General features: G+C 45.0%; 1 protein-coding gene across 1 annotated transcript; it reads right to left on the bottom strand.

Annotated features, from left to right (window-relative positions):
* Positions 1 to 885: 885 nt before the first annotated feature.
* prrc2c (proline-rich coiled-coil 2C) lies at positions 886 to 27212 on the bottom strand. Its single transcript, XM_028586868.1, is given in 35 exon segments — positions 886 to 2513; positions 2640 to 2882; positions 3008 to 3134; positions 3451 to 3551; positions 3663 to 3857; positions 4074 to 4184; positions 4314 to 4545; positions 4674 to 4882; positions 4980 to 5092; positions 5333 to 5554; positions 5732 to 5903; positions 5982 to 6083; positions 6223 to 6315; positions 6888 to 7148; positions 7260 to 7454; positions 7541 to 7626; positions 7750 to 8200; positions 8310 to 8464; positions 8589 to 8752; positions 9218 to 11680; positions 11786 to 11996; positions 12118 to 12379; positions 12877 to 13049; positions 13171 to 13813; positions 13917 to 14097; positions 15267 to 15354; positions 15463 to 15599; positions 16062 to 16141; positions 16261 to 16559; positions 16692 to 16817; positions 17140 to 17249; positions 17388 to 17506; positions 17508 to 17563; positions 17759 to 17928; positions 26825 to 27212. Coding segments are annotated over 34 exon segments (8553 nt in total). The 5' UTR covers positions 17874 to 17928; positions 26825 to 27212; the 3' UTR covers positions 886 to 2255.
* Positions 27213 to 27900: the final 688 nt, after the last annotated feature.

Genomic DNA, 27900 nt, shown 5'->3' on the forward strand with positions numbered 1-27900 from the left:
ATCAATTATAAGTCATTCATAACTTCTGGATATCCAGGTTGTCAAAAACCTCTCCGGCTGTTGAGTCATTAATAAAAGTCATGAATTAAAAATGAGTAATAAAATCGTCATCACTTTCTAAGCAGCCATCAGAAAAAAATGATGAAGTCCTCTGTGGTTCCCGTATAAATGCTGATCGGTAATCAATAATTGAGCTAATTCACCAAGTCTGCCGATTTAAATGTCAACAAGTTTCTACATTTAGAAACCTGTACTGCATCAGGGGGATAAACACCAGCCAAAACCTGGCAACACAAACATTGTTCTTATTAATGGCCAATAACAGAGCATTATTAAATCACTTTGTATAATTTCATTACTAGATTTTCCGTATCTCAGCACTCGGAAATGCCAACTGAAGTTGGTTAAGTGTTGTAGTGACACCTAGTGGTAAGACCTAATCCATGCCAAATTTGGTTCTGACGTGGAGCAAAAAACAAAAAAAAAACAAAACAAAAAAAACGCAAAAAAACAAAGAATTGTGGAAGATGGCTTCAAGTACAAAACAGGCATCACTGAAAAGACATAACAGTATATTATTTTATTAGTTTCCGTAACCAAACCAAGAGAATGTAAATAAGACCGTACATATTTTAATACAGCGATGAAACCCCTGTACAAGTTCAACAAAAAGAAAAAAAAATGTCATTACCCTCCCTCCCTAATCCATCCATCCATCCATCCCTCCCTCCCTCCCTCCCTTCCTCCCTCCCTCCCTCGTCTAGAGCAAGGACTCTTCCCCCGGCTAGGGTAGCGGTGAGGACGCCGCCCTCCCCGCCTCAGGGTGCATACTACTGTACATTTCTGAAGGACCCTTGTCGTCACCCCCACCCACCCACCCCGAGATGAAAAGCATTGTGGGCGGGACAGCCAGCGGAGGCGAGGCAGAGACAGAAAACAGCACTGATGGCTCCCATCAGTAATGACAATAAAACAGGTGTCCTTATGCCCAAACACTTGTGAACTTGAGGCTTCTCATCTTGTTCTCCCTCTTTTTGTGAGGGTTGACACACACGCACGCAAAGTTGTCTGTTTCAGCAATCAACTCGCCGTTTCTATTCCTCCTCTAAATAGCCCCATCCTGCTTCCCTCTAGCTAAGGGCACTGATATCAGTCAACAGCAGCAGGTTCGGGGTGCTTTACAGTGACGTGTGTTTGTGAGACAGCAAAGGATGGGTGAGGACGCATTGAGAGGGTTGTGTGGGACAACTGGAACAGCTGTATGTAGTGATCGTACATCATCCGGGGTACATCCTGGGAATCCAAACTGAACTCTGCTGCCACGGCAACAGCGATCCTAAAAGGCTGCGACATCATCTGTGCACTGCTTTAAACCTTTGGGCTAAATATACAGGAGAGTCCAGCTATGAGCTTCCCCCGTTTATACCACACACACACCTACCTACCTACACACACACACACACACACACCTCAGGCAGGGAGATGAGAGCAGAAGGCAGGAGCAAAGGCTCACAGGCAGACTAACCAATAAATCAATAATTTCAGTCGACTGCTGTAATTTTCACATTTCCATTCTGGTAAAACAAAAAGAATGAATTTCTGGTAACCGTGGATGAAACCGTTGAGTGTGAGTGTGTGTGTGTGGTAATGAGGCGCATTTCCATGTGCACAAATCGCTGGATTAGTTATGATGGGTGATTGGCCAACAAAAAGTTGTCTTCACTAAAATGACCTCTCCTTAACAAGATTGTTTTGACTACAAAAACAAAACTGATTTCTTTCATTACCAAAAAACGGGTTTCTCCTATAATATGCATGATCCTATTTGGGGAATAAAAAAGGAACAGAAATCAAGAGCTAAAAAAAAAAAAAAAAAAAAAAAAAAAAAGAGGCAAACTCAGCAGCAAATATTTCAAATTTCTCTTTCCAGCTCTCCTCTTATCTACCGTCTCAGTAGATTTCTATGGAACAACTTGTGCAGCCATTTTATCGGCGTCTAAATATGACGGAAGAATTCAACTCAAACGCCGCCACCTACAGTGGGACGAGATAGGGGAAGAAAGAAGAGGAAGGAGGATCATGTATGCGCAGGACAGTGCCTATCAGCAACCACTACAATCAACTCATCGTCCTGCCCCCCCCACACACTGTTCCCCAGGGCTGATATGAGGTGGTGACCGAGTGAATGGGGCTTGATTCTCTCTCTTCCGGTCTTCCGTCCAATGTATTGTCATCTGAAGAGGTTCCGCAGCGCTTTACTTGCCCTCTTCTGGTTTGATGGCCTGCGGTTTTATGGGGCCAGTCCGTATGGGCTTGGCCGTGGAGATGGAGATGGGGGGCTTGTCAGAATCTGGGCGCTCGCCTACCGCCTGGTGGTTTGGGGCAGAGGTGTCGAGTGGGGGTTTCCCCGCCTGATCGAGGCGAGACACTTTGCTGACTTGCGGGGCCTTGAGCTGCTGCTGCTCCGAGAAGAACTTATGAGTGGACTGAAGCACCTCAGCCCGCTGCTTTGCCTATAGAGTGATAGAGCAAATACCAAAATCAGACAAGCGCCTATCCCTGAAAGATGATGTCATCCTCCAACTGGCCAGTTAATAAAACCAATGCACAGAATCGGCAGATAAAAGAGGGAACCAGACCTTTAGGTCCTGTTCGGCTTTCAGAGCCGCCTGGGTGCCTCTGGGAGCAAGCGAGGGACCAGGAGGTCCTCGGGGAGCGTGCTGGCTGTGCTGTGGATGCTGAGGTCGGGGATGGGGCATGAGACCACCGCCCACGTTGGCCGACATGGGAGGGCCCATGGGAGAGCGCTGGACGCCTCCAGCAAACGAGTTGACGTGAGGAGGTCGAACCAGAGGAGAGACGATGTTGGGCTGGGACAAAATCTGACATGACGAGGAAAAAAAAACAAAACATAATAAATGGATGGTTGCCTTGTCGTGCTAATAACCAGTGCATTATAGAAAGACAATCTAAAAAAAAAAAAACGGTTTGATGATCATTGCTCTACCTGTGGGTTGAATTGGCCAGGGAAATGCTGGGTCATTCTCATGGCGGCGGAGCTAGCCTGAAACTGCTTCTGGTACAGCATGCTGTTGATCTTACTGGACTGGCTGCTAGGAGACGTGGAGCTGGCCCTGCAGGCAGAGGAGAGGGAAGCCATAAAACCACGTGTATTAGGTGCATCAAAATAACAGGCTATGGGTACAAAGGACTTTATTTCTGTTACATTGCGGAGTAGGAAAAGAAACAATAAAAAAATGTATAAAAAAAAAAAAAAAAAAAAAACACTGTGTAGCAACAAACATCTTATGAATAAAGACAACATGGCAGCTTTTGGTGCAGCTTGTGTAAACACATATTTACATTTAAAATTAGAAATAAAAAGTTGTGCTTGGTGTGGCTTTTAGGCATGCCTCTGTGCCAGATAGTATGTGAACTTATGGGCGGTACCTGTAATGGCTGGAGGTGGGTGTAGTGCTCCTGGCGCCGATAGGAGGGGTTCCGGGCTTCACATCCATTCCACTGCCAAAGAGTTTCAGATCCATGTCCATCTGCAAAGTGTCACCACAAAAAAACGGTTACAACTTATATAATTAACATAGCTATAAATAATACAAATCAGCCTGTGTGTGTCAGAGTCACACGTGCACACAATCCAGTACCTTGCTGGTCGGAGGCTGCATCATGCTGTGGTTGGGGCCCATGATGCCTCGGTAAGGCTGGGAGACCGGGGGCTGTCGGTTGATGTTGGGGGGCTGGGCCTGGGGAGGAGTGGGAGGCAGCGCCAGGAGCGGCTGGCCTCCACCCGAGCCAAAGTTTGGCAGGGACAACTGGGAACTGGGCAAAGGGACAGTCACCTGGAGAGAGATTAAGACACAGAACAGTTACATACCAACAGACAATTCACCACTTTGTTAATGGACAGAAAATTATGCTACGTTTCTGTTTCACAACACTGGAAATTGAAACAATGTGGGAGTTTGAGGACTGGTAAAACAAGATACAAGAGGTTTATAAACATTTAGTGTCTATTATTATTATTATTATTATTATTATTATAATATGTAGGTTACCTGTTGCATTGCAGAACTAGGCGACTGAGTGTTGCTATAGTAGCTACTCTGGCCATGTTGTTGCACCTGCCCCGAGTACATGTTTGAGTGCTGACTCATCCCCTGTCGAGCCTGAACCAAAGACAACTATGTCAGATGGAACATATACAGAATAAATTAAGAACAGTTGGTCAGCATAACAAAATGTTAAGACAAGATCGTAAGGTAAAGTGAAATTATTTCTGTGAGCAGACTGGCTACCTGCAGCAGGTGTGTGTCAATGAGCTGGGAGCCTCCCATGCCAGAGGGCTGGTTGAGCTGTGGCTCAAACAGAATGGGAATGTGCTGGGTCGAAGAGGCCTGCTGATAGGTCAGATTAGACTGAGGCTTGCCCAGCTCAGGTGCCTGCACGCCGGGATAGCTGTGCAGAGACGGCCCTGACAGCATCATGGAGGGCTGCGACAGGCTGCTCTGCATAAATGCCTGCTGAGACCTGAGGACAGATGATCAGATGAGTGAACAATGGTACCTCAAAATAGGGATACTGGCGCTTCAGCAGTACTGTATATTTCAGCTGTGTTTCGGAGCAGAGAACTGAATGCATGTGCCGTTGTGCGTTACCTGTATGGCTGCAGTGAGGAGCTGAACAGGTCTTGTGGCTGGGAGACTGGCGGACCAGTGCTGAGTCCTAGCTGAGCCTGGTGTGTGTGTTGGTGTTGGTGCTGATGCTGATGCTGGTGTTGATGTTGGTGTTGGTGTTGATGTTGGTGTTGCGGCTGACCTTGCAGCGGAGCGTAGATAGGGATGGGAATCTGCTGGACTGCTGTCGGCTTTGAGGTGGAAAAACAGACAGTTTCAACTCAAAACATAAAAAAAAAAAAAAAAGGACATTCCTGCAGCATTTTACTGACCAACTGAAAACCCTACCTGCGAGAGGCCGGGCTGGAAGCCTTGCTGCTGCGCTAGGGAGGGAGGCGCCAAGCGAGGGTGGGGGCTACTAAAGAGGTGGCTAGTGTCCATGTAGAAGGCTGGAATCTGAGCTGCAGAACCTCGACATAAAAAGGGTTTACATATTAGTGATAAATAACATAGTGAACAGTTCTTCAAACCTGAAACCAAATATCAGGGCTATAAAAAAATAAATAGCGGTTGGTGTTCAAATATTATATTAAAAACTAATTAATAGGTTTTAAGAACAAATGGTTTCCACTTAGTCATTTCAATGCAGCCCACATGTGTAACATAACTACCGTCTCAGTTCAGTGCCATGTTTCTCTCACCTGCTGCAGACTGAGAGACGTACACCTGTGGGGTCTGCTGTTGCTGGGGCAGGAGGGTAGTCACACAGCCCAACTGAGAGAAGCTGCTGCTACTCCCGCTACTGCTGGAGGACGACAGACCTCCACCCTGCAGTTGCTGGGGCTTCACCTTACAGATGTTAGGGGGGTCGGAGGCTGTGGTGGTCTTGGTGCTGAGGGATGATGTCGTATAGGTAGCAGAACCTGCAGGGTGGAGATAAACACATGGTGAATACAAGAGATCATAATGGAATGCCTGGATACTAAGGGGAAATCCCAAAACAAACAAATACACAGGCAAGTCAGTGTACGGTCGAATGTCAGAGCAGTGTTTGGGCAAACTGGAGATATACAGTAGATGTTAACTGGAAGTTCTGTTACCTGACAGTGAGGTGCTGGGGGTAACCGAAGCCACAGGGATCTGTGCTATGGAGGCTGAGGAGAAGGTGGAGTACGAGGATGCGCAGGAGGTGATGGGGGAGGAAGAGGAAGTGACTGGAGAATTCTTCTCCAGGCTCGGGGAGTTCTCCCACGCCTTACGAGCCGATTCCATCTGAGGAGGGGACAGCGTTTAGGTAACATTTCACTTTTTTTCTTAGAAGTTCAACAGGCAATGTTACTTTCTGTGTACCTTTAGTGTTAGGTCAACAGTTGCAGGAGATACAGTGCTGAGGCTGGAGCTCTGCTGCAGGGTCTCTCGTCGAGGAAGAGGCAACGCGTGGGGTAGCGCCACCTGAAACGCACCGTAAAAACCCCAAATACCATTATTATATAATACCAAGTGTTTAGGATTAGAGCATTTTTAATATCTATTACAACTGTATACCTCTTCAAATTAAAAAAAGAAAGATGTACGGGGGATGTTTACTCACATTTGCTACTAAACTCTCTTCTATTTTGTTCACTCCTGTAGAAACACTGTCAGCCAGTGAGGAGGAGGGGGTGGTGTAGTCGGTGACTGACTCCTGAGAGGGAAAGACATAAACTCAGTATACACACAAAAGCGTTCAGCGTTTCCTCTGTGTTGATTTGGAAATGGCGGCCTGCCACGCCAAAATATTGGTTACCACGGTATCAGAAATAGGGCACAAGCACAATGTAGTTGCAGTTGCCTTTTAAATGATCCTGCCTGTTGGAAAGCCTGTCCACGCCCCCCGCAGGTGGACGGTGATACTGCAGTCTGAGGTCTGTTGCGTGAGCAGCACTGTGCTTTGATGTCTGTTTTAGAGAGGCAGCGGACTTTTATTTATTCCTTTTCTTCATTCTGTCTGGTTTGTGCGTTTGTGAGGATAAAGTTGAGTATTGTACATGTGGAGTTTGTTGTGCGACACCATGCAGGACAAATATCTGTATAGTTTAACTATTTAGATCAAAGTTATGGCAAGAGTTGTCATAAAAGCCTTATTTTCCTTTCTCCTCGTTAAGAGTCTACTTAGCCAATCATTGCCACACTGTGTGTGTGCTCTGAGTGTTCATATGTTAAAGTAAATTTTTATAATATAGTGTAGGAGTGTGCAGCGATGGGACACTGATGTACCTTAGAGTTACTGTTGTACTCCGCTGACGGGACTGTGATCATGCCCTCGATGTCTCCTCCCAGCTCTGGTACTGTGGAGTCACTGGTGGGAGGACTGGGGTCTGTGGCTCTACTGACACCTCCTCCAGGGACCCCTCCCTCCATGATCCCCTCGCCTTCTCCTCCACGTGCGTCTTTGGCCTTGCGGTTCTTTAAAGAGCGCTCCTTACCAATGGGACCTGGCTTGTACTCCTTGGTTTCCACTGGTTCCATTTCAGGAAGCTGGGGAGAAGGAGAGATTAAACATTTACATGACTACGAGAATTAATGGGAATCAGTGTTGTTCTTCAACAACAGTTTGAAGCCGCGAGTTTCCTCCACAGCCAAGGTTACCTTCTGTGTTTTGATTGGGCCAGCTCGAGGTTGTTTCTGTCTCTGTTCTTTGGGAGCAGGTAGTTTGTTTTCAGAGACGGTTTCTAGCATCGCTGGAACTCCATCGCTGTCGGTGCTGCCTGCAGATGATGGTGCACCAAACTGAATACTGTCTATTGCCAATTCCGCACTGCTCTCTGCTCCAGGCTTCCCACCCTGAAACAACAATGTTTTCATGGTTTATCATGGAGCCAAAAGGATCATATGGTCAACAAAAGGGGAGACTGACACATTCAACATACCTCAGAGGAGACGGTGCCAGTAAAGGAGGTAAGAGGTTTGTTCCAGGCACTCACAGATGGTGGCTGGGGAGGGCTGATAGGACCAACTGGAATATACACGTTACGTATATTAGACAAGAGCTAGCTGATAAAGGCACTCCTGCATTATGAGATTTACGAGTTGAGACAAATTTAAAACATTGTTAATGATAATTGACTTATCCACTCACGCTTCTTGACATCAGGAAGGACAGTGGCGCCCGCTACCTTGTTCTCCCACAGTTCTGTACCCAGAGTGCTGTGTGTCTGCGTGGGTGCGGGGGGTAGGCTCTTTGAGGTAAAGTCCACAGTGGCAGGGGGGATGGAGGGCAGTGGAGCCACTGTTCCTTCCAGAGTTTGAGGGGACACAGTAGGCTGGGAGGGGGCAAGGTGAGGGTGCTGGGGAACAGAAATAGGGGGTTGCTGTTGGGCCTGAGATGTGGGGGCTACAGGAGGCTGAGACTGTGAGGCCTGTTGCTGCTGCTGTTGCTGCTGTTGTTGCTGCTGCTGCTGCTGCTGTTGTTGTTGTTGTTGCTGCTGTTGTTGTTGCTGATGTTGGGATGATTGCTTTTTAGCAAATCTTGGTGGCAGCTTTCCTCCGCCTCCCCTGCTCTTCTCACCAGAGCCTTTTTTACTCCAGTTCTGTAGGAGCACAGTTTAAGCCATCAAGAGGTATAGCTCATTATCATCAAAGTATTACATTGTTGTTGTTTTTTTCTAACTATGTGGCACAAGTTATCCCTCCTCTTACTTGAGTAGTCTGCTCTTCCTTTTTCCGTTTCTCTTCGTCCTGCAGACGTTTTTGTTGTTTGCGGGAGACCACCTCTGTGAAGCCGTCATCATTGGTGCTGGACTGTGGGTCATCCGTGGTGGTGACCTCTGGGTGGTCATCAATGATCACGACACCTACAGTGACGGGACAAAAAGGACATCCTGACGTTTACATTCAGTTTATAGGTGAAGAGCAGCGAGAGCCAGGTATGGGCTCCTGGCTCATCAGTAAGAGCTAAGAATTCAATGGTTTACGTACTGGCATAATTATTAAGATCAAACTGAGAAAGAGCATTCTCTTTGGGCTTCTTGGCGGCCTGTTTGGCTTCATCCTTACGACGGCCTGACTGGTCCTTTGTAGGCCTTTGGGACGGTCCTCCAGCGGTTTGTGCTGTTCCATCGGAGTTCTGCTGGGCTGCAGGGCTGTTCGTACCAGAGACGCATGTTGGAGACAGAAAAAAGATTGAGCACCAACAGGAGAGACTTGGTGACACTTTTTAATGTTGGTGAGAACAGTGTGGGGTGGTGAGGGAGGCCTGAGACACTAGGGATGTCAACATGTACATTAATTCTGTAACGACACAAGATTTGTGCAAAAAAAAAAAATATGGCTGTTTATTTTACAGCACAGTAATCAACCCAACAGGAGAATACAACAGCCAAACCCAATTCAGACAGGCAATACTAACAGTACTGACATATGTAGATTCTGCACTGCAACTACTAATTATGAAGAATGCCACACAAAAGGTTCATTGTGTTTGAATAAACCTGAGTATTATTCTACACCACACTGTTCATTGAGTCAGCTTCCTTGTGCTAAGTGCTAATGTAAGCAGACAAAGTAAATGCCTTTTGACAGACAAAAGGCCGATTGTTCAAACTCACCCTTTGCGGCCAGCTTTGGCCCCGCCCCTCCTCTCCCCCTTGCCCCCTGCGTAGCTCCGGCCTGGTTTGGCTCCACTGTTGCCTCGACGATTTGGTCTCTCTGTAGGCCTCTGGTTTGAGAAACTTCTCTTGGCTGCAGGAGCCCCTTCACGTTTTTGAGTGACCACTCCATCAGGGCTTTTGTTGGGGGTCAAAGAGCCCTGAGGGGCTGCAGGTGCCGGGACAGATGCCCTGGCTGCTTCATGAGCGGCCTCCAGTGCTCCTTTCCTTTCTTCTCGTTCTCTCCTTTCGTTGAAGTCGCTGCTCTCGGAGGCAGTTTCCCATTCCTCATTGGCTTGATCTGAAGAGTTCTGGTTGGACAAGTCAGGGGACTTGGTACCGACTGCAGTGATGGTGGGGCTGCTGGTCTCAGGCAAGGGTGCTTCTATAGGAGAGGACAAGTCGGTTGTAGGCATAGTGGCTGACACTTCCGCAGGCACAGTTACAGGGGCTCCTGGAGCTCTAGACAGGGTTGGGGAATGGGAATGGGAGCTTGGGGCAGGGGCAGAGCTATGGACAGCAGCAGCAGGCACTGGGAATAGAGGGACAGGGGGATTTGGGGCAGTTTCCCCACTAGCTAACACTGCAGCCTCCCGCTCCTTCAAGCGCCTAAACCGGGGGGGTTTATCTTGCCTCGGGGGCCGTGCTGGTCTGGACCGACGAGGCCTTTCTCTACTACTCTGAGGAGCCCCATCCCCAAATTTCTTGCCATCAGCCTTGGGGGGTCTTCGGTCAGCAGCAGGATTGTCATATCTTGGTGTGCACTCCGTGTCCTCAGGCCTGAATGTCTCCATGGGTTTACAGGGCCACTGAGAAGAGGACTCTCTAGCTCCTGGCCGTCTAGGAGGGCCTGAGCGAGGCCCGCCACGTTCCCTTGCTCCACCTCGTCTATTGTACAGCCCTCCTCTTCCTCGCCGAGAAGGCTCTCCTTTGGGAAGGAATCCTGGCTTGGGTCGGCTTTCGTCGTCCCCTCTGGGTCCAACCCTTTCCCCCATGTGAGGAGGTCCAAAGCCTGGCTTGTGGGGCCCAGACCGGGCCTCCCCAGGGAGCTCTCGTCTCAATGGACGGCTAGGTTTGGTGCTAGGCTCACGGTCAGAGGGTCCGGTATCACTGGCAGACTCTCTCCCGCCTTCGCTTTCAGAATCCGTGTCTGAACCACGGCGCCGTCTACGTTTTGGTATAACCTCAAAGTCTGAGCTCTCGCTGCGTGTTTCGCTTTCTTCCCTGTTGCGAAAGGCGGCAGCACCTCCAACAGAAGGTAAATCGGAGCGTGATCGGGGCTCTCTGTAATTGTACTCCGCCCGGCTTCGACCACGACCCCCCCTGCCTCGGCCACCGTAAGTCCCCCGGTAGCTCCGTCCTCTTGAGTAATACTCCCCTCGACCACGTGCTTTGAAACTTGAGTCGGCAGGCCACTCTTTATCTCTATCCCGATCTCGGTCCTTGTCCATTTCCTTCTCTCGCTCACGTTCCCTCTCTCTCTCCTCTCGTCGGTAGGCACGTGGAGGAAGATTGGAGTCTTTCCTGGAGGGCAGTTTGGGTTCTGGATGTTTGTCATTGCTGGGCGGTTTGTCGGCTTTCTCCTCCTGAGAGGAAGAGGTGGGAGCCCCAGATAGAGGCTGGGACTCTCTGAATCTCTGATGGCCAGTCGCTGTTTCCTCAGCAGCTTCTCTCTTCTCCTCACCCTGAGGTTTGGAGCCCTCAGACACTGCAGCAGCTGCAGAAGGAGCTGCAGAAGGAGCTTTGGATGACTGATCCTTTTTGAACCGGTCTCCTCTTTCCCCTCTCTCGTGACGCTTCTCCCTCTCTTCTCTTTGCTCTCTCTCTTCTTTCATGTCCCTTAGGACAGGCTTCTTTATTGGCCCAGACCTGCGAACAGGTCTCTCGCCCCCTGGTCCTTCTCTGCGTCCAGCCCCTGATCTTCCACCCCAGCGCAGCTCAGCTTTCTGCTTGCTAGGGGCTGGCAGAGGCAGCTTCTCTTGTTTGTGTAATCCATCAGCAGGAGGTGTAGCCCGGTTGCTAGTCACCGCAGCCTGGGGGTAGAGTTCATTCTGGGGCTTATCATCAGCCCGTTCTCCTGTGTCCTGTAGCTCTAGTGGTTTTGTTCCCAGGGGTAGCCCATCAAACCTGGGCTCATCCAGCTTGAGGGAGTGGCTAGAGCCCTGGGAGACACTCCTCTGGAGCATAGCTTGACCAAGAGCTTCTACCTCTTCCCCACTGGGTAAGCCTGGCTCCTCAGGATCAAAGGCTGGGACTACAGGGACCCTGTCTAGAGGCCCTGATGCATCCTCTGGGCCCTGGGTAAACACTGACATGGACTCTGTAGGGTCCTGGAAGAAGTTACTTTTATGAGAGTCCAATGCACTGTGGTCCTGGGGATACATAGCTGGAAGACCCCTGTCCAGATCCAAACCAGAGTCCATCCTGTAGAGAAACAAGTGTTATTATGTCATGTGCCAAAAAAATAACTTTTATTTTAAAAATATTTTTTTTTTTCTTATGTTGCCATTTATTCTTTTTTTTTTTTACCTCGTCTCCTTGTTATCATCTCGTCCTTTTGGAGGAGTTACAGATGGTAACGGCTCCGACTGTGGGTATGGGTCCGAACCCCATACCATCCGCGAGTCTGACGGCAGGCCATGGTCACGAATTGGTCGGGTCAAATGGTCAAAGGAGTCAGAGCTGGAGCTTGAGTTGTCACCAGGCTCTCTGCGCACAATCTGCTTAGGAGGCATCCTCCCTGGCGAAGACAATAAAGACAGACTTTAAACAGGTTGTCTGGCACATCTGGCAGCTTGTCTGTACATTAAAAACAAAGATAATCATACATTCTCCATTTATATTCCAAAAAAACTCCCTACCAGGGTGAATGTTAGTTGGCATGTCCATGGGAGGACGTCCTGACATCATGCGGGGGTCCATATAGGACTGCATCATGAGCCAGCGGGGGTCAAACCCCATGGAGGCCAAGTGCTGGTGGTGGGGGCCAATGGGTTGATACATGGAGCGGTGTTGCTGCTGCTGCTGCTGTTGGGGAGCTGGAACGCCACCACCACCTGATGGGGACACGGAGCCCCCACTCTGGTGCTGCTGTTGTTGCCATTGTTGCTGCTTCATCTGCTCCTACAAGACCAACAGGGAATAGTAACAAATAAGAATTAAGATCAATAAAGCTAATTTGTTTTTAATGGTATACCCTACATCATAGGTGGCTGTCTATGTAGTACAGATGGCTCAATGTACTACATGTACATAATGCTTGATCTGAAAAAATTGCCACATATGATTACCATTTGCTTAAAACCAAGCAAATATGTGACAGCACCTTTGCCCACAGTAATAGACTAACGCTATTTATGTACAGTACCAGTCAAAGGTTTGGACACACTTTCTCATTTAAGTGAATGGGAAAGTGTGTCAACACGTCCACTGTGGAAATGTCTAACATCAAATGTGCATCTTCTTATGTTAAAAAAAAAAAAAAGAATATTCATGATCAAGTCCCCTTTTTGTTCAGTTTAGAAACTACCCCACTAGTCCCTGACACACCCACATATTATGTTTTAGCAACAACATCCCAGCCATTATTAACTAAAGAAGACCGATGTGGACATCCTTACCTGCTGTCTAAGGAAACGAGGAGGCAAAGATTTTTGAAACTGTTTGGAATAGCCTGAAGTGAGAGAGGGACGCATAGCAGCTGCTGCCTCTCCTTCCAGCTGTGGTGGTGCAACAGGGACTTCCTCACCACTGGGGCTGTCCATGTGAGGCAGAGACAGGTGGGGCTCATCCACTGCAGAAGAAACAAAATCAATAGTATTGGCATCAATGACTGAAAGAATAGCAGCCAGTCACAATTATGCAATGATTATTTACATGCAACATTGAAGAAAAATGGCTCCGAGCTAGCTCACCTCTGTTGTCCTCTATGTTGAAATAGTCTCGGATAGGCACTGTTGTCCTGTCGGTCTGGTTCTCCTCCATCAGGGGGCTGACCTCAACCACGGAGCTCTCTCCCTCGCTCTGAGGCTCTGGTACTATGGCCACAGGTCTCTGGACGGGGGGGCTGGGCTGACAAGGCAGGTGAACCTCCTCCTCTACACTTGGTTCTACGCTCTCTGGTTCTCGCTCAATCCTCTCCCTGTCTAGATCCACCCTCTCAGGCAGAGGAGCTTGCACGATTGGGGCCTGCGATTGTGAAACTGGGATTGAAGGTACAAGACTGGAGACAGGAGCGGGAGTTGATGAGGTCTCCTCCTCTTGGGCAGCTCCTGCCTCATCACTGGTGGTCTGAGCAACGGCAGATTTGCCCTCAGTCGCCTGGCGGTGTTTTTCATTGAGACGTTTTAGTTTTTCAGCACAAGCAGCAAGCCGCTGTTCTTCCATCCGCCGTTCCTCTTCTTCCCTCCGCCGTCTCGCTCGTTCTACAGCTTCAGAAATTTCTGCAGGCTTTTTGCGCTTCTGCCGCCAGGCCTCGGGGTCCTCATCGGCACCAGGTGCCGCTGGAGCCTGTGGTTTGGTCACGCGTGGAGCTCCACCAACAGAGCGACCGCCACCCTGGAGAGTAGAGAATTTAGTTAGATACAGACTTCTTGTCTTGCTGTTAAAATAAACAGTGCACACAGGCTGGGAGGCTTGTGTAATGCATATCCAGCTTTACCTGGTAGTCCTGTGGAGCAGCTGACTTATTGTACTGCCCCATACTGCCAGGTGATGGTGCTCTGGGATCACCATCAGCCCATGAGGTTTTATTGCCCCCACGGTCCTCAGCACCCTCCTTCCAGCCCTCCTGACCGTCTGGTGGCCGAGATCTTATACGCTCCACTTTACCCATCCACTCCCTGAAAATAATGTCCATATATTTAAGGGAAAACTAATAAAAAAAAAAAAAAAAAAAAAAACTTCACAGGTTATTCCAACTGACAATCTCCCTAGTTAACTAGCGCTCTAAGCTACTTACCTCAACCTTAGGCTGCACATCAAACCTCACTGCACACAAATTGGCAATGATAACTTCTATCAATTCTGAATCCTTCTACTCTATATCAACTATTTGGCACCTTCCGCATTCTAGCTGTAATGCTAAGGCTGCCATGCAATAACCATTTGTGTGTTACAGCGTGTTCTATCTGCAATACATGGATGTCCGTTGTATTTTGTCCTGTTCTTTATTCCGTTTCACAATACATACAGTTGTGCTAATAAGTTTACATACCCATGCTAAAGTTAAAAAAAAAAAAAAAAAAAAAAAAAAAAAGAGGAAAAATCCTACCTTTTAAGGACACCAATTTATTTTGTGAATGAATAATGTTTTGTAAATAAATAAATGTTCTTCCTTAAAATACAGGGGGCATAAGTATACACACCCCTATGTTAAATTTCCATAGAGGCAGGCAGATTTTTATTTTTAAAGGCCAGTTATTTCATGGATCCAGGATACTATGCATCCTGATAAAGTTCCCTTGGCCTTCGGAATTAAAATAGCCCCACATCACATACCCTTCACCATACCTAGAGATTGGCTTGGGGTACTTTCCATAAGATCATCTCTCAATGCAAATCAAACCAGCTATTAGGCTAGGTATGGGGCTATTTTAATAGCCCCACATCATCATTTAACATTATTCATTCACAAAATAAAAATTGAATTCCTTAAAAGGTTGTATTTTTCCAAATTATTTTAATTAAGGCATTAAGATCAATTTCCGAAAGATGATTTTTTTCAACTTTAGCATGGGTGTGTAAACCTATGAGCACAACTGTACCTAAACAAGTCAAATTCATTTAGTATTTGAACTATACCATTACCTCTGCTTTTCATTTTTTTTGTCTATTTACTACAAATCACATATGTCACATTACTGTCAGCCATGTGTCAAGGCCTACCATAGGCATTTGAAGCACAGAAGCTTAAAAGTGAATGCAAGGCAATGCAAGTGTTGAGAGAGAAGAAAAAAAAATAAATAAATAAATAAAAAAACTTAGTTTTTTAGTAGATTAAAATACTCACCAATTTTCTCTTTTCTCTTTAGCAGCTTGGTTTTCCTCATCATCGCTGAAGTTTAGTTTCTCAGTGTAGTCCACCTCCATCTGAGCTCCTGGAGTGCAGAAGGGACAGGATTGATGGATACTAGAACTACTGAGCAATGACCTTTTTTACTAATCAGTTAGTTAAAATGCTGAAGTTCATAGGTATGGCTACTAACCTGCCCAGCCCTCATCAGTGTCAGTGTCTAAGTTGTCCAGCTCTTTGAGTTCCGTTGCGCTGATGATAGAGGGTCTGTCTGGATCCTGGTGCCAGGACTGAGGGGGATGCTGCTGGGGTCGTACTGAACGAGGACCCCTGACAACCCAACAGAGAAAAATGGAGAGGAAAGTTCATTATGGCACCTGGTCTAGTACATTAACAATTGCCTGTATTCAACTCAAGGTACAACAAGGTACTGAGGTATGAGGGGTGTATCCTGCATCTGACATTTGCAAAATTCGGGCAATGGACCGAAAAAGTAAAAATAAATAAATAATTAATAATAATAATAATAATAATAATCCTTTTATACTGATGAATGTGCTTCTGTGTGATCTTATGACCTCTTATATTTGTTGTTTAGGAAACTTGGGTTCATTTCTTATTAAAATCAGCTGGTATGTCTCTAGTAGAATTTTTTTTTTTTTTTTAATGATCAAGGAAGATTCCAGGGTATATTGTGTTTTTGCAAAGATACAATTAAATACAAAACAAAAATGTATCTTATTTTTCTTCAACCCATGTCTCTAGGGCTTAGCTATTAAGATGTGAACTCACTTTGCTCCATCTTGTGGTACAGGGTATCTGAAGTTTCCTTGTCCTGGGCCCAAAGTCATTTGAGGATAGGCGTGGAACATCTAAAAAGACAAAGAGAGCAATTATCACGCAGGCTCAAGAAGAGATAAACACTACAGCTAGATACTGTAGCTTTTGATGTGCCAATGTGGTCTGTCCAGAATAGCAAACTGTGACTTACGTAGGGTGGCATCATGCTCCTAAAAGCAGGGTCGAAGTGAGTTGGCACCCCGGCAGGAGGCTGCTGCCCCCCATTAAGTTTAGCCTGAGGGAGGGCAGAGGGGGGCAATCTCTCCCTACCATCCCTCTTCTCCCTCTGAACGTCAGTGGTTACGTTTCGCCCAGGCTCATCAGCTTCCCCTGGTGGTGTAGAGGTACCAGGGCCCGTACTACCCTCCTCCGGGGCCCTGTTGTCCATCTCAGAGGGGCTGGGTGCAGTTATCAAATTTCTGCCTCCACCCTCTCGCCAACTGCCAACATCTAAACGTGACAGAAGGAGGAGAGACTTTTATTGTTTGACTTGACAGTGCCTGTGATTCCTGAACACCAGGCAAACTGAAACCAATCAGTGAACACTGAAAAGATCTTTATGTGCTTGAGTGGGGCCCATACTTTGAGGTCTGAGGCTGGGGCCTGGTCCATAAGGCTCCTCTTCTTGACCGTCCCCTTTCTCAACCTCACCAGCCGCCTGCAAGCTGGGAAACTCCTGGTGAAAATGGCTGCTCACACGAGGAGCTCCTGTACAATACAAGCACATTATTATGAATGCACAGAAATCCCAAAATTAAATATAATACAGCGACTTGCAGAGAAACAATAAACGCTCTTAGATGGTGTACAGCACCCATTCAACCCAACATCACATTTAGTAGAGATCAGATGGTCTGCATTCCATGCAGACTGTAATGTTTAAGGGCTGTAAACCAATTGAAGATTGTGCCTTTGTTTGTTTGGACACAAGTAAGATACTGGATAGTGTTCACAGCCTCCATAAATGCCAGGAAGGACCATAGGTAATCTGTGTTTTATGAGTTGGTGTAATGCTGTAATGCAAATTTACCGTCTAGCTGAGTTGGCTTGCTGTTGGCCCAGGAGCGGCTGCCCCCAATAGAAGGCTCTTGTGGCTGGATCACTGCTGGTTTGATCTGGGGTGGGGGTGTCTCCTGTTGCCTGAGGCACATAAAACAGAACTGTTTTCCAACAACACTTATGATTTTAAATGTGGATGATGGACTCCTCTAACTTAAGACACATCCAGTTATTCTGTTAATGTTCACATGCATTACGTGCACAAGTTATTCGACTTACCTCTCCTCCCCTCCCTCAGGTCGAGATGCCCAGCCACTACCGTCTTTGGGGACGATGTTGACGTTGGGGTCGTTTCCCTTGTTCTCTGCCTTCAGGCTGGGCAGGTTGGCCGGAGGGGGGCATGCGCCGGCTGGCAGCAACTTTGCCCAAACTTTGGAGCCCATGTCTAGCAGCCACTGGGATGGACACGTAGGAAAACCGCACAATGAGGTTTTTAAGGTCAGGGAATGCACTTGATCACCCTTAAAAAGGTTATGTTATATTGCGCCGATCAACAAAAAAAGCCAATTACAATTACTGCAAATGCAGTCCACTCAGTTGTTTCATGCAATAGTGTACATGACTAACAGGGAATAATAGTGGGGGCTTACCTGCAGTTTTCTGGGTTTCCAGAGATTTGCCCTTGTAGGTGTTGAAGAGGCTAAGGGTTGCATACTTTGTTTTGCCATCCTTTGCCTTGGTGCTCTGCCCTGACTTCTCGGACATGTCGCTGGAAACTCATTGAGTCTGGTCCTTTGGCCTCGCCCCCAGAACCAGCCTCCTATAGACCAAGGGTGAGAGAAAAAGGAGAACACCAAAAAGGTGAGGCTACTGGCTCTGGACACGAGACCATGACAGATATCTGAACCTTTGATGTTCAACAACACCTGAGTCTAATGCTGATTCTCTCTCTCTCTCTCTCCAAATACACAACTCTGTATAAGGTCAGTGGAGCAGACAGCTCTGCAAACAGTAGTCTGCTCTCTATCCTTTATGAGGGTGAGCAACTATAATGGTAATAGGACATCAATTACTTGCAAACAACAGTGTGAGTACAGCATTTTCTTCTCTGGCAGAGTGGCAAATGGGAACAAAAGCCAATCAAGTCAATTTGCAATGGAAACCACACTCACCCAGGGCACGCAAAATATGACTCCTGCAGTAGCTTGGAAAATAGCGTTATGGGCATTGAAACCTCAGCATATTGTTTTGTTGCTAAACTGTATGTAAAACAAGCGGTGACGTTAAATCACCTGTTTCACGTACCCTAAGGTGCCGTCTAAGTGCTGGATTTTTCTGGTAGTTAGCTAGCAAAAAAGCCCACTGATGAGTCATTATGGAACCCACGCAACTTCTGGGCAAGACCCGCCCTTCAATAGCATTCACTCACTAATATTGGCCAGGCGCCCATGCTTACGCAAGGTAACGTAACCCCATTTGTTCAGGTCCTATCCTCTGACCAGTCGGCTATCCTAACCTTAACCACTCGAGGTCAATGCCTAACCCCAACCAATCGAGCTGCTTCGTAGGGCAGGACTGGCCTAGAAGTTACGTGGGATCCATAATAACGGCCCACTGACGGTGACGTTATGGTTTTTGGCATAATGTTTAGCATGTGAATCAATCCATATTTTCCTTGTAAATAATACAGTGAGTAATACAGTTCAAGTTGTTTCAGTTTAGGCTTGTGAAGCTATGGCTTTAATGTTATCCTAACCTAACTTTGGCCAAAAGAACAAGCAAAGGCTGACTTTACTTGAAACAGTTGGTTAGGTTTGCTTCTAACGTTTCATACGGTGTTGAATGTGTTTAGAATATGGACTCACCTGCTCATGTAAAGCATAAAGCTAGAAGGAGAGCTTGTATATTGTGCCAAAGTAGGGGTCATAATGACTACAAATTTTATGTATCTGGAATTGTTCAGCTAGGTGAGTTATCTGTCAAGCTGAAGGGACTCTGAACATATTCTATTCTGGTCCCAAGACCGAAATAGAACTCTTTCTGTGAGAAAAAGGGCACAATATCCTGGAATGTCATTGTAGGACATACTGTATTATGCTTTTGAGAAACTATTGAAAATAAAGAAAACCGATTCTTAAAAATAAAAAGATAAATAAAAAACAAACTACACACCGTATTTACTTTGGTAATGTTGCAACTTTTTCCAGCATAATCTGTTCATATCATATGGGACCACGCTTTGGACCCATAATACCTACAATATTTTTCATCACTGTTGCCAGCTGGCATTGTAGATACTAGTTCACCCCCACATTTTCAACCCTAACTCTTTGACTTGAGTAATTTTGGGTTAATGTGTTCTCTGGTCACTTACGTACAACAGTGGGGAAAATCAGAATTGTCCAGAATTTGCTCGCTGCTCTGCTCCATCAGCTGTGCAGACGGACACTGCCTACGAGGACATGGAAATGTGCTACAGAAGTAAAGTTGCCACCGGGGCATAGAGAACACTGTCGTGCCTGTCCGTCTCAGAGGAAGCGTAACCGCACCGCTGTTCACCGCTTTCGCCTGGCCATTAGATTATATTGCAGTGAGCGTCTGCATGAGGTATTGAAAAGTGCAACCACACTTTGCGACCACTATAATTGGCATTTCTGTGACTCACTGCGACTTGAACAAGCTGCAGAGGCGACATAGTTCGCTCCGTCTGCACTGCACCTCTGTGTGTGTTTCAGAGCTGAGCCCCACTCTCTGTGAAACATGCAGAGAGGACAGAGAAGCTTGTGCTCCGAAATCTGCCACCAATTGATTTTACATGAACCAGCCTCGATAGTACCTATGCAATTCTGCACTTGTGTACGGATATAGCGATGCAATTTTTTAATTCAACAAGAAATATCGTCATAAAAACATCACTGGGCGGGATTATATTACACCTCTACAGAACAACGTAATGTTTGGGTTTCATGCCGTCAGCTGATAAGAGGGTTTCCACACAGGGAAATATGGACTGTTCTTATATAGCGCTTTTCTAGTCTCAACGACTACTCTACTAAAATACACACTGGCCTCTCGGAACATTGACTGAGAACCCAAGGGAAAGGTTTTGTCACATTCTCTTCTTGACCTGTTTTTTGGTTGGTAATAAGACAGTTGAGCCCGTTGTCTTGTTCATCTCCGAGAGTTACTCAACCACCCGGACCTGACATGTCCCGCAAACAGTCAGCTTTATGCATTTTCAGACTAAGGACTGAGACAGCTACAAGGGGCAAAGCCTGCATCAAGCGTTGTTTGTGTGTTGTGTTTGAATGAGAGTGACAGAGGGAGGAAGAAGGAATTTGCATGAAAGGTTTCTTACTGGATAGATAGATTTTATTTAAATTATATATATATATATATATATATATATATATATATATTTTATATATATATATATATATATATATATATATATATATATATATATATATATATATATATACACACACACACATACATACACATACATACATATACACACACAGGGCTCGACATTAAGGCTTGTCCGCGACAAGTGGATTTTTTGTAGGACAAGCGGAAGAGAAATTTACTTGCCCCACTGGACAAGTTAAAACTCAAACAAATCAAAATGCCACTCATTTCGTCAATGTTACAGAATTGAAACAAATACATATTTTACCCCACAATCCCGGGCAGCGGGTCGGCGGGCCGCTAACGTTAGACCCAGCCCGCTGTTCAGCGCATTCTCCGAAAGCGAAGCCGCATGAAAGCACGGCGAGCTAGCCGGTGTTAGTTTGCTAACTCCACCTTAACGTTACCTCCTCGCCACATCGTTCACAGAAAACAAGCTGAAAACAGAAGTCACTCGTGGCGATAGCAATGTGCTTTGTGTGGATGAAGCATTATATACGTTATTATGTGCCACTCATTCAGTTTATGTTACAGATTTTACTTTACCGATTTGAAACAAATGCATTAACTAACGTTAGACCCAGCAGCAGCGGGAGAGCGGACCGCTGACGTTAGACCCAGCCCACTGTTGAGCTCATTCTCTGTAAGCGATACAGCATGAAAGCACCGCGGAACCAGCAAGCCAGGCAGCCGGTGTTAGTTAGCTAACGTTAGCATGCTAACTACGCTTTAACGTTACCCCGTCCCCACATCGTTCACAGAAAACGAGGCGAATAAAGCTGTCACCGTGGCGATAGAAGTGTGCTTTGTGCGGATGAAGCATGAAGTTAATTTGACTCTTGACGGCTGGCTCTCTGCCTCGTAACGTTACTAGCTGCTCCGCTACTCGTTTGTAGCGGATTAAATATCAGGTAATAATCAACTGTAAAGTAGCTACACCTTTTTAAAAGGATCCCTTGGTAAGTGGAATTGTAGAAAGAAAAAAAAAAAAAAAAAACGCTGACACCAACATTTAGTGGCAAAATCCATTGTTATGTCTACAAAATTATTTTAGATATAGTATAAGTTCAAGTCACCACTACCTCTGGTCAAAATATTGAATTAGTATCTCAATATATTGACTCAGTATCTCAGAATATAAACAAAGAATATCAAAGTAATGAGAAACTATAAAATATTGACTTAATCTCAATATATTGGCTTAGTATCGTAATATATTGACTTAGTAACTCAACATATTGGTTCAGTATCTCAATATATTGACTTAGTAACTCAGAATATCTCAATATATTGACATAGTAACTTAGAATATTGACTAGGAATCTGAAAGTAATGAGAAACTTTAAAATATTCACTTAGAATCTCAATATATTAACTTCTGCACACCGGCGTGCAAAGTATAATTTTGTATTATGAGTCTGGAGATCCTTTTTTCTTGTTGAAGGGGAAATCTATTCTTGGGACACATTTGTTTCTACTGTTTAAACTGAATTGTATTAATGTTGATAGTGTTTGGATGCTTTCAATGGTTTCTTCAAATTCGGCATTAGCAAAACACAAAAGAAATTATAAAATGATGAATCTTTACCCGGACAAGTGACTTTTGTTCATGGACAAGTGAAATGTAAATGTACTTGTCCGAAGGACAAGTGCCTCAAAAAGTTAATGTCAAGCCGTGTGTGTGTGTGTGTGTGTGTGTGTGTGTGTGTGTGTGTGTGTGTGTGTGTGTGTGTATGTGTATATATATATATGTGTATATATATATATATATATATATATATATATATATATATATATATATATATATATATATATATATATATATATATATATATATATATATATATATATATATATATATATATAGAGAGAGAGAGAGAGAGAGAGAGAGAGAGAGAGAGAGAGTAGTTGCACTTCCTGGTTGACAACTTCAAAACTAGACAACCAAGCACCCTCTGATCCGACTTTTTCTTCTTTCAGCAAGTGCTGTGGCACTTTAACTGTCCAATAGTGACAAATAGGGGTGGGACTAAATATCGATACAGCAATATATCGCTGTCCTTCGTGCGATATAAGAATTGATATGCTGGTGCAAAATATGAATATTTTAATTAATAAAATACGGTGCTCCAAGCGTTGCTACCTCATGGCTCCTCCAGGTGGCGCTTAACACATTGAGGGAAACTTGAACATAAGTTAAACTTGCTGAAGAAGAAGAGGCTTTCAACGGAATGGCGGACAACAGTTTGAGGAAAATAACAGATGCCACAGCTACGTTTAAGTCCAAAGCCTGGACCCATATTTGCTCTGTAGTTCTGTGATTTTAATGTACAGACTGAAAAACATTTTTACAGGCATTTTGTATTCATAGTTAGACCGATATCGTGATGCATCATTATAGGATTGTCTAGCAATATATTATTGCAGAATTGCTGTGTCGTGATATTATCAGTATCGTGAGATATACTGCGATTCCCACCACTAGTGACAAAACGGCAAGTTTAATGTATGCTGTATGAAGCCGCTATAAGAAAGCAGCAAGACACACTGACCGGTGGGGGTGCACAGAGTGCTACTCAGAGGGGTAGCAAGTAACACACACTTAGAGTGAGCAGAACCATGGACAGAGAGACAGCATGTTTGGGGCTGCAGTTTCTTTCTTAAGTCACACAGAGGTCATTAGTTTAAAGAACACAACTGGACATCATACATTAGAACCATTTAAGGGACACTAGGCCTGCACAATTTGGCGAAAAATATCAATCGCGATTCTCTGCCACGATTTTTGTGTAGTGTAGTTTAATGTTTATTGCACACATGAACCATGAAAAAAACAAAACAAATTGGCAGTACCAAACAGATTTTCTTTTTTGGCACCTATAGCACAGTGCGCAACACCTCAAGCCTGTAAACAGAGGCTTCAATGAATAAAGAAAATAAAGTACATATTTGCCATTTAAGTACAGTAGGCTACCAAAAATAGTGACATAACACATTGAACTAAATATGGCCCCGATACAGGCTCTATCTGAACTCCTTGAACATGTCTTTACATCATTAAAACATGTTAATGTCAATTGCTTTCAATAAATTAATTGGAGAAAAAATAAAATCAAAGTAATTTCAAAATTGAATCGCGAACAGGGGTGAATCGAGATTGCGATTTTTTAATAATTTATCGTGCAGGCCTAACTCCCACGGCCGCACAACCCTGCGGAAAATCGCCGGACCGACTGATCTAGTGTCAATGAACCCTTAGGTCTAAGTGTCTGTAGATACATTCTCCAGCTGTCTGAGAATTGTTCTTACTACACCACCAGACACTCAAGCTGGGCACAGACTACAGGAGATTTTCAAAAATATGAAGAGATGACAGGTCTCAGTCAGCGTTCTGACAAAAGTAGTCTCTGCCGACCTAAGTGCGATCACAAACTTGCGCACTTCAGAGAACCAGAGCAGACCGATCACACATCAGCAGACACAATTTATTAGAAACTGACAAGTAAAAAACGGTCACATGTATCACCATTATAAATCAGTATTTTTAGTACAATCTTATCATGTGCAGCAGTGATGCTCGACAGGAGGTGTGGAGGCAAAATTATTTAAATGTAGCAGGAACACTTTCATACAGTACTACAGCGTAAACTGCATCACTGCAGCGGGTCTAGCAAAGTTGTAATAGTCTCTTGGCGATTGAGGATGTGTGACTGGGACTCTGACATAACACAGAACCCACACTGACTATATTAAACATGACTGATTCAAAATCAGAGTCCCCAACTGGGTAGAGGTGTCAAGACTGAACAATTACAAATCCCCACATTAAAAAATAATCTCTTATAATTTACCAGGGAAAGCCCCTCTGAGAATTTGCAATGATTCTCTTCCCGTGTATGGTCAGCTTAAGTAGTACGGGGCAGAGGTTGGGTGGAGGGACGGGGTCAAGCGTGAGCAAAATAGTGCAGGATAAAAAGGGATATGGGATGTATAACAATGTGTCTGAAATTAGGGAACAAACAGGAAGAAGAAACACTGATGAAAGGCCAACCAGCCCAACTAACAACAGACCAGTTCCTTTGCGCAAAGACCCCCCCAATTATGCTACCTTTTCAGTGCCAATGAGACCACAGGAGAACCCTAGGGCCCAAAGTCACCTGGGGGTGAGCCCTCCACACAGAAAAGGGTCAAGTCAGTGTACAATCCCTGACTCCATCTTTTAAAACTGTCAACATATGGTCACTGGGATCAAGAGGGAAGCCCTTGGACTCCCCATTTGAAATATTTTCAGATAGTTGTATCAAAGGGACCGCATTAAAAAAAAAAAAAAAAAAAAAGACTCAAAATTGGCCCCAAAGCTTGATATAGCATCCATGGTGCCCAGGCTCAGCTCAGCCTGACCTCCAGCACGATCCTGCAGCCCTGCAACTACTTCTGCACCACAGTCCATCCATCAGAACACATTAAGGTGGTTCTGCTAGGCAAGAACCAGTTTTATTTGGTTTTGCATTGTAGGATCTACTTCCAGGTTTAACCTGCGGGGTCAGCTAAGATGACTTACCTGTATAGTGCTTATTCACCCCAGTCTTGTTTGCATCGGGTCAAGGGACTGACTTGTCTAACGTAACAGTGAAGCCACAGAATAAGAAGTCATGTAGATGGCCTAAAAGGATGGGTGCTGAAAGAACAGGCTTGTATTTTATTGTCCTTATTGGTTTGTATTGTAATGCGGTCTCCAGTTTTGAACTCTGGTCCAAAATCTCTTCAGTGACTATGCTAAGTACATTATGTTAATCATCTTTAGGGATACTAGCCAAAGTTACAACAATAGCCAAAGTTATATCAATAAAACTAAAAAGGTTACGATTTTAACTATGTATACTGCTAGGGCTGTGGACGTTTATATTGAGATAATGGACTACAGGCCCTGGCCCATACATAGAAATGTATTGTTGTATCCGTGAACTGATTGGCAACCATTCAAAATCTACCCACTAATCTTCACTTTGACCAGGGCCAATGCAAGGGGGTTCTCCTGACAAAAAGCATGGAAAAGACTAGGACTGGAAACCATTTAAGTTCATTGTGGTTCTCAAATGCCAGGCCATCAATACCACTGAGATAGCCTCCCTTGGGAGTTGTTGGTAATTTCATTAAGCACACAAGAAACCAAAGGGTGGCTATGTTTTCATTCACTGGATGCTTAAATGCTTACTGTATTCAAGGCACAAATGAAACATGAATTACAGAAAATGCCAGCTTAAAATATGGAAACACTTTAGGTGACTAACCAATTCAGTGTAGGCCTCCATCCTTGTTAAAGTCAGTTTATTGTGAAGAGAATCACAACGCAGCAATCATGAGAATGCTTTCTTTTCTTTAAACAATTGCTTGAGCCTTACAAAAAACTCTTCCATCTTCAGCAAAAGATCTCTGCTCGGGCCTGACTGGTCAATCAATAAGGACTACACCAATCGATATATGTTAATGGCCTACGTACAACTAGTCAGAAGCGGACCCTTGTCTAACTATGGGATGGATGTATATCAAACAATACCACGTTGCTTATTAGTAATCCCCCAGATGGTTTCCACATCTGCAGATAGAGTATGAATAATACGGAGCTTTTCACACCCCAACCCTCCCGGATGTACCTACTAACAGAATAAAAATGTGCTCTTTTAAGACCACATCTGTTGGCTCTGCAAGATATCATGACTGGGAAGGAAAGCACGGTGCTAATCTAAGAGTTAACATCAAGAAAATCAAGAAGATGACACATGATACAGCGCCAGACCCATTTAGAGAAGAAAAAAAAAAAAAAAAAAGGCCATGAGATGAGAGCCAAATCAATAATATTGTTATTATAATATCGTATTGTTTCTGTAAAATCACTGGCATTGAGGAGTCTGCAGGCCATTCTTCTCCATGAATCAAACTAACGTTATTGGTGGGCTGGGTGGCTCATACCGGTGGGAAGTAACGTAAGAGGCCCTCTTCGCTCGGAACTCAAGACCGGGCTTAAATAACACTGTAATTGTGTAAAAGTTGTACACAAAAGTGAACATTATAATCTAGCCAACAACACATATTTTGATGTAGAACATGAAACACGGAGCTATTGAAAGAGCAGGCCGCCAGTTTGCATCGCCTAGCATGGTTTCGTTTCTCACTAGTCGCCATCACATCCACTTCCAGCCCTTCAGTGGCCAAAGCATGCTAACCAGCTATCGTTATGTGAACACCAACACATCAGCTACTGAGAAAAACACGTTGCTTTCTCCTTGCTTGCCATGCAGACCCACCTGCCACCGCCGGTGCCTTCTTTGTCCTTTCGGCTGTTGTGCGGCCCGACTTGAAATCCGGTTTCGGCCTGGTTTGTGGTGGACGAAGATGCGTCTAGCCGGCGGATTACAAAAGCTGGCTAGCCTGCTAACCCAGTTCAGCTAACGATGGTTAGCTACTTTGCTCGTTGACTGCCAACAAACCGCTCTCCACATGCACGGCTATTGTTTTACGTCTTCTGCGTTGTTGCGAGCCGCCAGTCTGTCCTTGTCTGTTCGGCCGTTACTGTGGGAACCGGTACGCGGTCGTGCCGTAGTTCCGTGTCTATTCCCAGCCGTTATCTCGTGTCAGACCGTTTCTCCAGTTGTGTGAGGCCCCGCTCGCGCCGCGGCCTGTCGCACAATCAAAGATGGCAGACTGTAGTTGCCAGATTTATCGACTCATATCCCCCTCTTAAACACTAACCCCCTGTGCAGATGCTCAGTCGCAAATGCATAGATTTATTTTTTATTTTTTAGATTTCTTTATTTAAAAGGCACAACGCACATTAATCAACATGAGTACAGAGTCCAACATGTAAATGTGCCAGATTTAGCCATACAAGTTAATTTTAATCTGCAGTCCCTATAGCAGGTTGATGGTTTAAAACAATAGATACACAACAATACAACAAATAGGCAACACAAAAAAACAAGAAAGACATAGGCATAGACAAGTAAAATGACACAACCACTATTCCATATCATGACAACTGGCAGGTTGATGGCATGGAGAAAAACACAACACAAGTACATACACAGTAGACACAGGTAAAAGTGCATATAGACACACATTAGAACGCATTAACAACACATAAGCACACACAGAGACGCCACAAACACATTATTCTGAAGGGTCATAGAGAAGGGTCCTAGATTTAGCTTTCTTTACACTTAGCTACAACCGGTTGACATTAATGGCATTTAAATTATATGTAGATCTACATTATGATAATGCAGATAAGCATATCAACGCTTTAACGATACCATTCTCCTGTTGTGTACTCTGTTACATTTGTGGTTGATGGCAAACATTTAACGGATTAGAGTAAAAAAAG

Source organism: Perca flavescens, chromosome 9, assembly GCF_004354835.1.
Source record: "Perca flavescens isolate YP-PL-M2 chromosome 9, PFLA_1.0, whole genome shotgun sequence".
NCBI lineage: Eukaryota > Metazoa > Chordata > Actinopteri > Perciformes > Percidae > Perca > Perca flavescens.